The 17,059-nt window shown below is 45.2% G+C and overlaps 1 protein-coding gene across 1 annotated transcript; it reads right to left on the bottom strand.

Moving 5' to 3' along the window:
* Nucleotides 1-12,918: 12,918 nt before the first annotated feature.
* Nucleotides 12,919-14,971, bottom strand: LOC147800306 (uncharacterized). The gene is made up of 2 exons (XM_087145319.1): nucleotides 13,874-14,971; nucleotides 12,919-13,831 (listed from the first exon to the last, which is right to left on the bottom strand). Exon 1 carries the CDS (start codon nucleotides 14,969-14,971, stop codon nucleotides 14,228-14,230), a length of 744 nt encoding a protein of 247 aa, XP_087001445.1. The 3' UTR covers nucleotides 12,919-13,831; nucleotides 13,874-14,227.
* Between the last annotated feature and the right edge of the window lie 2,088 nt (nucleotides 14,972-17,059).

Genomic DNA, 17,059 nt, shown 5'->3' on the forward strand with positions numbered 1-17,059 from the left:
CCTTGCAAAAATGTTATCCATTGTGCGTTGGAAAATCGTAGGCGCAGAGGCAACTCCAAAAGGTAAGCGGGTGTTGTGGAACAAAACACGATGGGTGTTGATGACCACGTAGGTGTAGTGTTTTTGTTTATCCTGAGGTAGTACTGCAGGAATAGGTCATGGCACCTTGGTTGGGTTGACTTGGCTGGTTAATTTATTCACTGATCCGCACTCTTTCTCGTATAAGAAGAAAACCTACAATGTGGCAAAATACATGATTGCAACCTATTAATATTCAGTATTGTAAATTCCTAACAATTGAATGCAACACAATATTACATGTCATTCTGGCACCCTGACATGATACCTAGGCCTGTATAGACATAACAAGTACATGTAACGTTACATTCAAGTTTGTTGACATGTCGTGGGCCCACACAGACCCTTAAGAGTGTGTCGTTTCCCTTTTCAAGGCCACAATAGATCGCTTAATTAACTCAACATAATCTAGCTTACCAACCGATCCTCCCCCTCGATCCAACAACTTATATTTTTGAAAATTAACCAGGATCCGGGTGATTTGACGTCCCCTGAAAATATAAGCGTCTACATGTCACTAGGTTTTGGCGGCAAGTCCAGACGCAAACTAGTCCCGGCAGTAAAACTTTACAATATTACTACACATACGCCCGCCGTACAGAATTGTCATTCTCCTTAATTTTTGAGTAACAGTCTTAATAAAGATATTGAGCAACTTAATCATATTACTTATAATTATATTGGATGTTTACAATCGAAATATAATCAAATTACAACTAAATGTCCCAGAATTTATCCCCTATCACGACCCAAAAATTAGTATCATGTCGCCCCATTATCAGGACACCGTTAAAGTTAAAGCACGCCCTCTGTTGGCGGACAAAATCATTCAATAACTATCTTACGGTGGATCTTTATAGTCCAGTCCACCACATAGGCACGCGACTCCTCATCCAGGATCAGCTCTTGATATGCTTGCGAGAGGTCAAGCTTGGTGAATTTAGCTCCACCCGCAAGTGACGCAAATAAGTCTTCGATTTTCGGTATTGGATATCTATCCAACTTTGCAACCTGGTTCACTGTTAGTTAATAGTCCCCGCAGATTCTCACGGAAGACCTGTCTGGCTTGAGGACTGGGACGTCACTTTGAGTCAACGTTGCCTGCAGATCCTTTACATTTTTGGTCGCCGTTTCCATCCTAAGTGCCATTGCCGTTGCCTTTCAAGTATCAGGTTTTTCTCTGCGAGGAGGTTCCGTTGAATGCGGTGGTTTCGGACGCCGCATACCAAGCGATTGCGCAACATGTTGTCTAAGGTGCTTCCATAATTGCAAAACTCTGCCGGTGAGCGCAGAGCCGTTACATATTGGGCTACAGACCCACCCTCTTCTCGGTATCGGCTGTTGAACTTGAATCGCTGGACGATTTCCAATGGTACTGGATTATGGTGCTAGGTCATGCACTGTACCAGGTCATCGTACGATTTATCGCCGGGTTTCGCAGGAGCCACGAGATTCCGAAGTAGTTTGTAGGCCTGAGGCCCGATCACAGTCAGTAGAACTGCTTGTTTCTATCTGCGTTAGTTACATCGTTGGCTACAAAATAATGTTCCAATCTTTCAACGTACTGCAGCCATTCCTCCTTCTCTTCGGTGCCCGACCCACTTCCTTTGTGGAGGCCACTTGGATTTTATTAGCATGGGAAACATGAGGTCAAAAAAACCAAAATGTCAACCAATCCATCGGACTGCGCAGTCCACTCGGAATACGCGATGATGAAGCTGGAGGAACTTAAGATGGAGATGGGCTGGACTTTTAATAGTCTTGTCTTGTTGAATGTGGGGATTTGTTAGCGCCCTGTTTGCTCTCTCGATCCGCTAGCAGGTCGGCAGTAACATTTCCTTTGGGTCAGAAGTCCAATAAGATCGATCTGAAATACCAATCATAAATGAATAGTGTAGCCAAAATGCAAATTCCCGCAGAATAAGCCGAATTGTTGCTGAGGCTAGCAATAACACTTGCGTCTCTTGCAGCCGGCTAGCCACAGTCTATAGCGCCTGTCGTATAACGTGTCTGGGTATGCCGTTTTCGATGGATAGCGCCATCTGTCGATACAGAACAAAGGCTGTAGGTTGCAGCGAAGACTCGGACACATCCCAGTTTTGTTCTCTATAAAAGTTGCCGTTCTGTTTAAAATATACATCAAGAAAAATTAGTAGGCCTGTGCGCTCATCCTGTAATTTCAGAGAATTACTTCTTTTTTGAATAATTCAGTATGTTAAGAGATAACGGACGTTTATTTTCAAAAACAAATCAGTGCTGATACATTTATGTATAGTTAAAACAATATACAACTCAGCAATGCTTTCCTTTCCTCGGCACCCCATGTCCATCTTCTGTCCTTGCGCAGAAGTCGATAAAAAGTAGCAAGGGTTGTCGATAGCTGAGGCAAGAACTTAACATAATAGGTAAGCAGCCCTTGGTAAGCTCTCAGTTCAGTCACATATGTTGGTGCTGGAGCGTTATAGATAGCATTGACTTTATCAATAGTCGTGTGCAGACCTTGTGCGTCGATTGTATGGCCCTGGTACACGATAGAAGGGGCCATGAATTTGCACTTACTTAGCTTGAGACGAAGGCCAGCTTCTTCCAAGCGAGCCAACACAGTCGACAGTGTAGCGAGATGAGACTGGTCATCGGTGCCTGTGATCAAGATATCATCAAGGTATACAGTCACGTGCGGTATGCCTTGCAAAATGTTATCCATTGTGCGTAGGAAAATCGTAGGCGCAGAGGCAACACCAAAAGGTAAGCGGGTGTTGTGGAACAAAACACGATGGGTGTTGATGACCACGTAGGTGTAGTGTTTTTGTTTATCCTGAGGTAGTACTGCAGGAATAGGTCATGACACCTTGGTTGGGTTGACTTGGCTGGTTAATTTATTCACTGATCCGCACTCTTTCTCGTGTAAGAAGAAAACCTACAATGTGACAAAATACATGATTGCAATCTATTAATATTCAGTATTGTAAATTCCTAACAACTGAATGTGACACAATATTACATGTCACTCTGGCACCCTGACATGATACCTAGGCCTGTATAGACATAATAAGTACATGTAACGTTACATTTAAGATTGTCGACATGTCGTGGGCCCACACAGACCCTTAAGAGTGTGTCGTTTCCCTTTTCAAGGCCACAATAGATCGCTTAATTAACTCAACATAATCTAGCTTACCAACCGATCCTCCCCCTCGATCAACAACTTCTATTTTTGAAAATTAAACCAGGATCCGGGTGATTTGACGTCCCCTGAAAATATAAGCGTCTACATGTCACTAGGTTTTGGCGGCAAGTCCAGACGCAAACTAGTCCCGGCAGTAAAACTTTACAATATTACTACACGTACGCCCGCCGTACAGAATTGCCATTCTCCTTAATTTTTGAGTAACAGTCTTAATAAAGATATTGAGCACCTTAATTATATTACTTATAATTATATTGGAGGTTTACAATCGAAATATAATCAAATTACAACTAAATGTCCCAGAATTTATCCCCTATCACGACCCTAAAAATTAGTATCATATCGCCCCATTATCAGGGCACCGTTAAAGTTAAAGCACGCCCTCTATTGGCGGACAAAATCATTCAATAACTATCTGACGGTGGATCTTTATAGTCCAGTCCACCACATAGGCACGCGACTCCTCATCCAGGATCAGCTCTTGATATGCTTGCGAGAGGTCAAGCTTGGTGAATTTAGCTCCACCCGCAAGTGACGCAAGCAAGTCTTCGATTTTCGGTATTGGATATCTATCCAACTTTGCAACCTGGTTCACTGTTAGTTTATAGTCCCCGCAGATTCTCACGGAAGACCTGTCTGGTTTGAGGAATGGGACGATGTCCGCTGCCCATTCCGAGAACTCAACCGGTTCGATGATTCCTGCAGCCTGAAGGCGGTCAAGTTCTTTTTCCACCAATTTCCGCATAGCGTAGGGAACAACGTGTGCTTTACAGAAGTGCGCCTGTACATCTCTGTCGACATAGATTTTGGCTGTGGTACCTTTCAAAGTACCAAGCTCATCGTTGAACAACGCTGAATGAGCTTTGAGTACTTCATCGATACTGGTGGTTCCACCGAAGACGTGGATTTGCTGCCAGTCCAATTTAATTCCGCGAAGCCAGTTCCATCCAAATAGGCTTGGTCCGTCACTTTTGACGACGAGCAGAGCGAGTTTGTACGTCTTTGCGTTATACTCGACTTCAACTTTGAAGTTTCCAAGGACCATAACCTGTTCACCAGTTGAAGTGCGGAGTTTCACTTCCGTTTTCTGCAGTGTCGTATTTGAGCACAGCGATGTGAAAGTCTTTTCCGATACCAGCGAGAGTGCTGCACCGGTGTCGACTTCCATGACCAGATCGTTGTTGTCGACAGACATGGTGACTTTGATGACTATCATGCCCGCACGACTTCTGAAACACTCACAGAAAGAGTACACTGGAGTGTTGCCGTCAACATCTGGCTCACTGCCTTCACTGTCAGTGTCACTCATGTTCCCTGTGACACTCATTTGCTTGAGTCGATGTGGCGGTTTTGTTTTTTCAATTTTGCCACCTCGACAGACACTTGCGATATGTCCACGTTTCTGGCAATTGAAACAAGTGTTATTTTTGAATCTGCACTTTTCGGGATGGTGTTATTTTTGCCAAAACGGTAGAAAGGTTTTTAGCGTTTACCCATAGCTTTTGAGTCAGGTAGCTTGCTTGCGCTGACTGCAGATTTGCGTGCAGCCCTTGATTGACTTTTCGATATTTTGTTCAGTGTTTTGTCACTTTGAGACAACGTTGCCTGCAGATCTTTTACATTTTTGGCCGCCCTTTCCATGCTAAGTACCATTGCCGTTGCCTTTCAAGTATCAGGTTTTTCTCTGCGAGGAGGTTCCGTTGAATGTGCAGACCTCGTGCGTCGATTGTATGGCCCAGGTACACGATAGAAGGGTCCATGAATTTGCACTTGCTTAGCTTGAGACGAAGGCCAGCTTGTTCCAAGCAAGCCAACACCGTCGACAGTGTAGCGAGATGAGACTGGTCATCGGTGCCTGTGATCAAGATATCATCAAGGTATACAGTCACGTGCGGTATGCTTTGCAAAATGTTATCCATTGTGCGTAAGGAAATCGTAGGCGCAGAGGCAACACCAAAATGTAAGCGGGTGTTGTGGAACAAACCACGATGGGTGTTGATGACCACGTAGGTGTAGTGTTTTTGTTTATCCTGAGGTAGTACTGCAGGAATAGGTCATGACACCTTGGTTGGGTTGACTTGGCTGGTTAATTTATTCACTGATCCGCACTCTTTCTCGTGTAAGAAGAAAACCTACAATGTGACAAAATACATGATTGCAATCTATTAATATTCAGTATTGTAAATTCCTAACAACTGAATGTGACACAATATTACATGTCACTCTGGCACCCTGACATGATACCTAGGCCTGTATAGACATAATAAGTACATGTAACGTTACATTTAAGATTGTCGACATGTCATGGGCCCACACAGACCCTTAAGAGTGTGTCGTTTCCCTTTTCAAGGCCACAATAGATCGCTTAATTAACTCAACATAATCTAGCTTACCAACCGATCCTCCCCCTCGATCAACAACTTATATTTTTGAAAATTAAACCAGGATCCGGCTGATTTGACGTCCCCTGAAAATATAAGCGTCTGCATGTCACTAGGTTTTGGCGGCAAGTCCAGACGCAAACTAGTCCCGGCAGTAAAACTTTACAATATTACTACACATACGCCCGCCGTACAGAATTGTCATTCTCCTTAATTTTTGAGTAACAGTCTTAATAAAGATATTGAGCACCTTAATCATATTACTTATAATTATATTGGAGGTTTACAATCGAAATATAATCAAATTACAACTAAATGTCCCAGAATTTATCCCCTATCACGACCCTAAAAATTAGTATCATGTCGCCCCATTATCAGGGCACCGTTAAAGTTAAAGCACGCCCTCTGTTGGCGGACAAAATCATTCAATAACTATCTTACGGTGGATCTTTATAGTCCAGTCCACCACATAGGCACGCGACTCCTCATCCAGGATCAGCTCTTGATATGCTTGCGAGAGGTCAAGCTTGGTGAATTTAGCTCCACCCGCAAGTGACGCAAGCAAGTCTTCGATTTTCGGTATTGGATATCTATCCAACTTTGCAACCTGGTTCACTGTTAGTTTATAGTCCCCGCAGATTCTCACGGAAGACCTGTCTGGTTTGAGGACTGGGACGATGGGCGCTGCCCATTCTCAGAACTCAACCGGTTCGATGATTCCTGCAGCCTGAAGGCGGTCAAGTTCTTTTTCCACCAATTTCCGCATAGCGTAGGGAACAACGTGTGCTTTACAGAAGTGCGCCTGTACATCTTTGTCGACATAGATTTTGGCTGTGGTACCTTTCAAAGTACCAAGCTCATCGTTGAACAACGCTGAATGAGCTTTGAGTACTTCATCGATACTGGTGGTTCCACCGAAGACGTGGATTTGCTGCCAGTCCAATTTAATTTTGCGAAGCCAGTTCCATCCAAATAGGCTTGGTCCGTCACTTTTGACGACGAGCAGAGCGAGTTTGTACGTCTTTGCGTTATACTCGACTTCAACATTGAAGTTTCCAAGGACCATAACCCGTTCACTGGTAGAAGTGCGGAGTTTCACTTCCGTTTTCTGCAGTGTCGTATTTGGCCACAGCGATGTGAAAGTCTTTTCCAACACCAGCGAGAGCGCTGCACCGGTGTCGACTTCCATGACCAGATCGTTGTTGTCGACAGACATGGTGACTTTGATGACTATCATGCCCGCACGACTTCTGGAACACTCACAGAAAGAGTACACTGGAGTGTTGCCGTCAACATCTGGCTCACTGCCTTCACTGTCAGTGTCACTCATGTTCCCTGTGACACTCATTTGCTTGACTCGATGTGGCGGTTTTGTTTTTTCAATTTTGCCACCTCGACAGACACTTGCGATATGTCCACGTTTCTGGCAATTGAAACAAGTGTTATTTTTTAATCTGCACTTGTCGGGATGGTGGTTATTTTTGCCACAACGGTAGAAAGGTTTTTAGCGTTTACCCATAGCTTTTGAGTCAGGTAGCTTACTTGCGCTGACTGCAGATTTGCGTGCAGCCCTTGATTGACTGTTCGATATTTTGTTCAGTGTTTTGTCACTTTGAGACAACGTTGCCTGCAGATCTTTTACATTTTTGGCCGCCCTTTCCATGCTAAGTACCATTGCCGTTGCCTTTCAAGTATCAGGTTTTTCTCTGCGAGGAGGTTCCGTTGAATGTGCAGACCTCGTGCGTCGATTGTATGGCCCAGGTACACGATAGAAGGGTCCATGAATTTGCACTTGCTTAGCTTGAGACGAAGGCCAGCTTGTTCCAAGCGAGCCAACACCGTCGACAGTGTAGCGAGATGAGACTGGTCATCGGTGCCTGTGATCAAGATATCATCAAGGTATACAGTCACGTGCGGTATGCCTTGCAAAATGTTATCCATTGTGCGTAGGAAAATCGTAGGCGCAGAGGCAACACCAACAGGTAAGCGGGTGTTGCGGAACAAAACACGATGGGTGTTGATGACCACGTAGGTGTAGTGTTTTTGTTTATCCTGAGGTAGTACTGCAGGAATAGGTCATGGCACCTTGGTTGGGTTGACTTGGCTGGTTAATTTATTCACTGATCCGCACTCTTTCTCGTATAAGAAGAAAACCTACAATGTGACAAAATACATGATTGCAACCTATTAATATTCAGTATTGTAAATTCCTAACAATTGAATGCGACACAATATTACATGTCATTCTGGCACCCTGACATGATACCTATGCCTGTATAGACATAATAAGTACATGTAACGTTACATTTAAGTTTGTCGACATGTCGTGGGCCCACACAGACCCTTAAGAGTGTGTCGTTTCCCTTTTCAAGGCCACAATAGATCGCTTAATTAACTCAACATAATCTAGCTTACCAACCGATCCTCCCCCTCGATCCAACAACTTATATTTTTGAAAATTAAACCAGGATCCGGGTGATTTGACGTCCCCTGAAAATATAAGCGTCTACATGTCACTAGGTTTTGGCGGCAAGTCCAGACGCAAACTAGTCCCGGCAGTAAAACTTTACAATATTACTACACATACGCCCGCCGTACAGAATTGTCATTCTCCTTAATTTTTGAGTAACAGTCTTAATAAAGATATTGAGCACCTTAATCATATTACTTATAATTATATTGGATGTTTACAATCGAAATATAATCAAATTACAACTAAATGTCCCAGAATTTATCCCCTATCACGACCCAAAAATTAGTATCATATCGCCCCATTATCAGGACACCGTTAAAGTTAAAGCACGCCCTCTGTTGGCGGACAAAATCATTCAATAACTATCTTACGGTGGATCTTTATAGTCCAGTCCACCACATAGGCACGCGACTCCTCATCCAGGATCAGCTCTTGATATGCTTGCGAGAGGTCAAGCTTGGTGAATTTAGCTCCACCCGCAAGTGACGCAAATAAGTCTTCGATTTTCGGTATTGGATATCTATCCAACTTTGCAACCTGGTTCACTGTTAGTTAATAGTCCCCGCAGATTCTCACGGAAGACCTGTCTGGCTTGAGGACTGGGACGTCACTTTGAGTCAACGTTGCCTGCAGATCCTTTACATTTTTGGTCGCCGTTTCCATCCTAAGTGCCATTGCCGTTGCCTTTCAAGTATCAGGTTTTTCTCTGCGAGGAGGTTCCGTTGAATGCGGTGGTTTCGGACGCCGCATACCAAGCGATTGCGCAACATGTTGTCTAAGGTGCTTCCATAATTGCAAAACTCTGCCGGTGAGCGCAGAGCCGTTACATATTGGGCTACAGACCCACCCTCTTCTCGGTATCGGCTGTTGAACTTGAATCGCTGGACGATTTCCAATGGTACTGGATTATGGTGCTAGGTCATGCACTGTACCAGGTCATCGTACGATTTATCGCCGGGTTTCGCAGGAGCCACGAGATTCCGAAGTAGTTTGTAGGCCTGAGGCCCGATCACAGTCAGTAGAACTGCTTGTTTCTATCTGCGTTAGTTACATCGTTGGCTACAAAATAATGTTCCAATCTTTCAACGTACTGCAGCCATTCCTCCTTCTCTTCGGTGTCCGACCCACTTCCTTTGTGGAGGCCACTTGGATTTTATTAGCACGGGAAACATGAGGTCAAAATAGCCAAAATGTCAACCAATCTATCGGACTGCGCAGTCCACTCGGAATACGCGATGATGAAGCTGGAGGAACTTAATATGGAGATGGGCTGGACTTTTAATAGTCTTGTCTTGTTGAATTTGGGGATTCGTTTGCGCCCTGTTTGCTCTCCCGATCCGCTAGCTGGTCGGCAGTAACATTTTCCCTTGGGTCAGAAGTCCTATAGGATCGATCTGAAATACAAATCATGTATGAATAGTGTAGCCAAAATGCAAATTCCCGCAGAATAAGCCGAATTGTTGCTGAGGCTAGCAATAACACTTGCGTCTCTTGCAGCCGGCTAGCCACAGTCTATAGCGACTGTCGTATAATGACATATAATCGTATAATCGTATGTCGTATAATGGTGTTGTGGAACAAAACACGATGGGTGTTGATGACCACGTAGGTGTAGTGTTTTTGTTTATCCTGAGGTAGTACTGCAGGAATAGGTCATGGCACCTTGGTTGGGTTGACTTGGCTGGTTAATTTATTCACTGATCCGCACTCTTTCTCGTATAAGAAGAAAACCTACAATGTGACAAAATACATGATTGCAACCTATTAATATTCAGTATTGTAAATTCCTAACAATTGAATGTGACACAATATTACATGTCATTCTGGCACCCTGACATGATACCTATGCCTGTATAGACATAATAAGTACATGTAACGTTACATTTAAGTTTGTCGACATGTCGTGGGCCCACACAGACCCTTAAGAGTGTGTCGTTTCCCTTTTCAAGGCCACAATAGATCGCTTAATTAACTCAACATAATCTAGCTTACCAACCGATCCTCCCCCTCGATCAACAACTTCTATTTTTGAAAATTAAACCAGGATCCGGGTGATTTGACGTCCCCTGAAAATATAAGCGTCTACATGTCGCTAGGTTTTGGCGGAAAGTTCAGACGCAAACTAGTCCCGGCAGTAAAACTTTACAATATTACTACACATACGCCCGCCGTACAGAATTGTCATTCTCCTTAATTTTTGAGTAACAGTCTTAATAAAGATATTGAGCACCTTAATCATATTACTTATAAATATATTGGAGGTTTACAATCGAAATATTATCAAATTACAACTAAATGTCCCAGAATTTATCCCCTATCACGACCCTAAAAATTAGTATCATGTCGCCCCATTATCAGGGCACCGTTAAAGTTAAAGCACGCCCTCTGTTGGCGGACAAAATCATTCAATAACTATCTTACGGTGGATCTTTATAGTCCAGTCCACCACATAGGCACGCGACCGTTCTCATCCAGGATCAGCTCTTGATATGCTTGCGAGAGGTCAAGCTTGGTGAATTTAGCTCCACCCGCAAGTGACGCAAATAAGTCTTCGATTTTCGGTATTGGATATCTATCCAACTTTGCAACCTGGTTCACTGTTAGTTTATAGTCCCCGCAGATTCTCACGGAAGACCTGTCTGGCTTGAGGACTGGGACGATGGGCGCTGCCCATTCCGAGAACTCAACCGGTTCGATGATTCCTGCAGCCTGAAGGCGGTCAAGTTCTTTTCCCACCAATTTCTGCATAGCGTAGGGAACAACTCGTGCTTTACAGAAGTGCGCCTGTACATCTTTGTCGACATAGATTTTCGCTGTGGTGCCTTTCAAAGTACCAAGCTCATCGTTGAACAACGCTGAATGAGCTTTGAGTACTTCATCGATACTGGTGGTTCCACCGAAGACGTGGATTTGCTGCCAGTCCAATTTAATTTTGCGAAGCCAGTTCCATCCAAGTAGGCTTGGTCCGTCACCTTCGACGAGCAGAGCGAGTTCGTACGTCTTTGCGTTATACTCGACTTCAACATTGAAGTTTCCAAGGACCATAACCTGTTCTATTCGTCGGTAGAAGTGCGGAGTTTAACTTCCGTTTTCTGCAGTGTCGTATTTGAGCACAGCGATGTGAAAGTCTTTTCCGATACCAGCGAGAACGCTGCACCGGTGTCGACTTCCATGACCAGATCGTTGTCGACAGACATGGTGACTTTGATGACTATCATGCCCGCACGACTTCTGAAACACTCACAGAAAGAGTACACTGGAGTGTTGCCGTCAGAATCTGGCTCACTGCCTTCACTGTCAGTGTCACTCATGTTCCCTGTGACACTCATTTGCTTGACTCGATGTGGCGGGTTTTTTTTTTCAATTTTGCCACCTCGACAGACACTTGCGATATGTCCACGTTTCTGGCAGTTGATACAAGTGTTATTTTTGAAGCTACACTTGTCGGGATGGTGGTTATTTTTGCCACAACGGTAGCAGGGATTTTAGCGTTTACCCATAGCTTTTGAGTCAGGTAGCTTACTTGCGCTGACTGCAGGTTTGCTTGCAGCCCTTGATTGACTGTTCGATATTTTGTTCAGTGTTTTGTCACTTTGAGACAACGTTGCCTGCAGATCTTTTACATTTTTGGCCGCCCTTTCCATGCTAAGTGCCATTGCCGTTGCCTTTAAAGTCTCAGGTTTTTCTCTGCGAGGAGGTTCCGTTGAATGTGCAGACCTCGTGCGTCGATTGTATGGCCCAGGTACACGATAGAAGGGTCCATGAATTTGCACTTGCTTACCTTGAGACGAAGGCCAGCTTGTTCCAAGCGAGCCAACACAGTCGACAGTGTAGCGAGATGAGACTGGTCATCGGTGGCTGTGATCAAGATATCATCAAGGTATACAGTCACGTGCGCTATGCCTTGCAAAAAGTTATCCATTGTGCGTAGGAAAATCGTAGGCGCAGAGGCAACACCAAAAGGTAAGCGGGTGTTGTGGAACAAAACACGATGGGTGTTGATGACCACGTAGGTGTAGTGTTTTTGTTCATCCCGAGGTAGTACTGTAGGAATAGGTCATGGCACCTTAGTTGGGTTGACTTGGCTGGTTAATTTATTCACTGATCCGCACTCTTTCTCGTGTAAGAAGAAAACCTACAATGTGACAAAATACATGATTGCAACCTATTAATATTCAGTATTGTAAATTCCTAACAATTGAATGTGACACAATATTACATGTCATTCTGGCACCCTGACATGATACCTAGGCCTGTATAGACATAACAAGTACATGTAACGTTACATTTAAGTTTGTCGACATGTCGTGGGCCCACACAGACCCTTAAGAGTGTGTCGTTTCCCTTTTTCAAGGCCACAATAGATCGCTTAATTAACTCAACATAATCTAGCTTACCAACCGATCCTCCCCCTCGATCCAACAACTTATATTTTTGAAAATTAAACCAGGATCCGGGTGATTTGACGTTCCCTGAAAATATAAGCGTCTACATGTCACTAGGTTTTGGCGGCAAGTCCAGACGCAAACTAGTCCCGGCAGTAAAACTTTACAATATTGTGGCGGGCATCCCCGGGCCTACCCTGAGTTGATGGGATCAAACCAAGCACTATTAGTGGCAGAGTCGATCTTCCCAACCCAAGGCTTTTCCCCAGACGAGAGACCACACAGAGCGACCTCAAGGCAAAGGGTGCGGGACCGTTTTGGAGGAAATATACCGCCGATTGTGACCGAGTGTTAATTAGTCTCTGTTGAATTACACAATCAACCGGTAAAGAAAGTAATCCTTGACAGAAGAACTGTCGGTACAGGACGTTCAATTTATTCCACAATAATCAACACAAATCAACAATTGAAATGTACAGTGAAGTGATTGGGAGATTGGTTTGGTTGCCTGTGCATTTACTTACTTGGACTGAGCACTAATTAAGCGTAGGGCCCCAGCAGCAATACTCCAATGCATCAACTATGCACCATGCGCATCAGCCATTCACTGCGCATCAGCCACACACAGCGCATCAACAGTCACACTGCGTCAGCAAAGTACAACTTGTACAACTTCGTACGAGCTTCACCTAACGTGCATGCGAGCCAGCGTCAGCAACGTACAGCTCTCACAGCCTTGTACTTGCAACGCGTCAGCTACACTCACTAGTCAGCCACGTACAGTCTATACAATCACGTACTTACAACGCATCAGCACCACGCAACACTTCGCACAGCGCTGACAATGCTTTAGCTCCGTGCCAACTCACCAACTTCACTCTGCGAAGTCCAACAAGCAAAACCAACTATAATGCGATCGCAGCGCTCACTGCAGTAGCACGACCATGTGCACACAGCGCGCTACGCTATGCCTAGCCAGCACACGTTACCAAGTCACTAGCCAATCAGGTACGTGCACTGCAACTCATTAATAAAATTAGACTAGCTCTAGTCCTATACACTTTCCGTCACAAAGGCCCGAGCATGGCGGGGTATGTCCCCATACACCACAAGCCATAACAATTAAATAAGGAAAGAGTGTCTTCAAGTTATAACTCTTCTAAAACTCATAGAAGATTCACTGGGTCTTATACAAAGTATAACTCATTAGATATTCACAAGATCTTATACACATTCTAAGGGGAAAAAGAACGCCTAATTTTGCCTCATTAAATATGCGCAAAACTTTCCTACGCAATGCAACGGGCACAAGAACACCAAAATTTATCTAATTTAATATTTACAAGACTTTACCAAAATTTCAAGGCACCTAATTTAATATTTACAGGAAAATCTGCTCACAACTTGGAAATGGCATACAAACTGATCACTGTTTCTCGCATGATTTTACACAAAATTAAGAGACAACACTTCTGGCAGATAAAATTATATAAGTAGATGTTCTCCAAGGCTCACAATATACGGTTGATTTTACACAGGTTTTAATTTATACAAAAATAGAAAATTTCAAGTACTGCATGATTACACATGATTGAAGTATAGATTTCACTTACTCGTCCGTACCAACTTAAGGATTAAAACACTTATAAAAATAACTTATGTCATCTTTAAACAAAGCTTAAAACTCTTTTATATAAGAGTGTCGGTCCTCGTCTCTGGTTCTTTACTTCCCGGTCGGCTTTCCCTCCGCGTCTACTTCTATTTGCTTCTGGTAGACCGAGTTGTGTTCATCCGTCTTGACGAGCTTGCCGTCTAGATACACCTGCGTGCAAGTGTACTCCCGGACGGTGGCGGTGCGTGTCTTCTTCGCTGGAGGCGGTACAAATGGTAGCGAGGCGGCCTCTTGTTCGTCCTCTTGGGAAGCTGACGAAAGGCTCTCGGCGGCCTCCTCCACGACCATCTGCAACATGCCTTTCGGTTTTCCCCCGGACCGCACGTAGGGTGAGACTGTTTTGGACTGGGGCGACGAAGGGCGCTCCGTCAGTGGGGACATGGGGGTAGGCGACAAGGACAAAACTGCTGCTCCAACAGACTGCTTAGAGGCAGTTGCCTCCGCAACCTTCGGGGACGGACTTGACTCACTGGGCGACATGGCCTTAGTAGTCGGCTGACTACCGGTCACCACCGTTCGCACGGCGCTGAATAACGACCTGTCTTGACCAAGGCTCTGAGCCGGGCTTTTAGCGCCCTCCCCCGCCTCACTAGGGTGGCAGGTCTCCATATGCCGGAACAGCGTGCCTACCTGACCCGCCTGGAAGGAACACCTACTGCAAAACAAGGTACTCTTCGACTGATGTATATTTCGAATATGGCGCCAGAGGCTCTGCCTATGGTTGAACCACAGGGGGCACTCTTGGCAACTGAACCGCCTTGGCTTGGACCTTCCACGACCTTTGTCTTGCAGCATTTCTCTTCACACTCTGCAAGAGAAACCATAACAGAAAGAAATATGTATTTAATGGAACATATGTCGATTTCTGGACATCCCTCGACTGTTAGCAATTTCACTGCAAGTTAGGTACATGCAATTTCACACAAAGCAAAACAACTTTGCACAGCGCTAACGATAGCGCAAGGGCAATCTGTGCGCCCGTTTTGGGTACCGCCTCGACGGTGTTTGACCCGACACAAGATTGTCCTCATTCTCCGAATTTGACCCTTCTCTGACGTCATGAGACACCAGAGGAGTTTCACCATTACTGGCCTCATCAACCAACTCCCCAGATGAACCACTGACATCTGGAACATTAGTCACTTGATCTATCGGGAGGCTCTCCTCCACAACATCCTTGGGTTGACTTGCCCAAGTACCAACTGTTTCACCGACACACGGCTTCAACCTGTCAACATGGACAACTTTCAACTTGTTCCCCGACTTTTGCTGAATACGGACGATAACATCCGATAACTTCTTGGTAATTAACCAAGGTCCTTCCCAACGAAGCTGTAGCTTGGGGGAAAGGTTCTTTCTCTTCGCTGGGTTGTGTAGCCACACAAGTTGGCCCTCTTTCAACCCGTGTTCGAATGCTCGCCTGTCATAATTTCGCCTTTGCCTCCGGGCACTTTTCCTGAGACAATCTCTTGCCCTTTTGTGGGCACTCTGCATTTCACTTCTCAATTTCTCAGCAAAGTCCAAAGTTGTGTCCTCTTCAACCTCAACACACCCCGTGACCAAATCCACTGGAACGGTCACTTCCCGTCCCAACATCATCATGTTGGGGCTTTCGCCAGTTGAGTCTTGTGGCGTACACCGGTAGGCGAAGGTGGCATAGGGGAGAAATTCGTCCCAGTCCTTCTGCCTTCGCTTAGGGTCAATGAGCATCGCCACAATGTTGACCAAGGTTTTATTAAACCTTTCGACCATGCCGTCAGACTTTGGATTGTAGGCGGTCGTACGAGTTTTGGAAATGCCAAGGACTCGGCACATTTCAGCAAACACCTCAGATTCAAAGTTAGTGCCCTGATCTGAATGTAACTCTTGGGGCACTCCAAATCGACACACAAACTCTTTCACCAAGGTATGCGCGACCGTAACTGCAGTTGCGTCTGGAAGCGGGAGTGCCTCCATCCACCTTGTGCAGTAATCGCCAATGACCAAAACCCAACGGTTGCCATTGTCCGTCATGGGCAATGGCCCGAGCAAGTCGATGGCTACTCGCTCCATGGGAACCCCAACTGGATACTGCTGTAAGGGTGCAACCCTTCTCTTAGCAGGTGACTTTCTTCTGGCACAAACATCACATCCCCTCAGATATGACCGTACGTCCGCGGACATACCTGGCCAGAAATATCGAAGTTTCACTTTGGCCAATGTTTTATTGACCCCTAAGTGACCACTGAGTTGCCCACCATGCAACTCAGCAATGATTTCCTTGCGGAACTTTGGTGGTAACACCAACAACCACCGAATGGACTTTCCGTCATCGGAGTCCCATCGTCGGTGTAGCACACCTTCGCGGACCTCCAACTGGTCCCACTGCGACCAATAGGTCTTGCAGGTCGCTGACAAGTGGGAAATTGTCTTCCACTCTGGTCGGTTTTTTGTTCTCTTCCTTTAACCTGATGAGCCAACTTACGGTGTCATCCTGTAACTGTGCTTCTCTTAAAACACTCCCAGACAGGACTGGTTGGGCGGCCACGCCCCTAACCAAGAACTCACTACCCTGAGGCTGACCCTTGGGTACCATACCAGTTGCCTCAACTCCACTGATCTCTTCCTCACGGCCGCACTGTTTACATGGCCGTCTTGACAGTCCGTCAGCATTTCCATGCTTCTTGCCACTTCTGTGCTCAACAACCAAGTCGTACTGAGACAGAACCTCCAACCATCTCGCCAACTGACCCTCGGGGTTCTTGAAATTAAGTACCCACCGCAATGCAGCATGGTCAGTTCTGACCGTCACCTTCCGGCCATACAGGTATTGTTTGAAATACTTCAAATACACCACCACAGCCAGCAACTCTTTGCGGGTGACACAATAGTTTCGCTCAGGTT

The sequence above is a fragment of the Acanthaster planci genome, linkage group LG01 (assembly GCF_054643075.1).
Source record: "Acanthaster planci isolate LZ-2023a linkage group LG01, COTS_SCS, whole genome shotgun sequence".
NCBI classification, from domain to species: domain Eukaryota; kingdom Metazoa; phylum Echinodermata; class Asteroidea; order Valvatida; family Acanthasteridae; genus Acanthaster; species Acanthaster planci.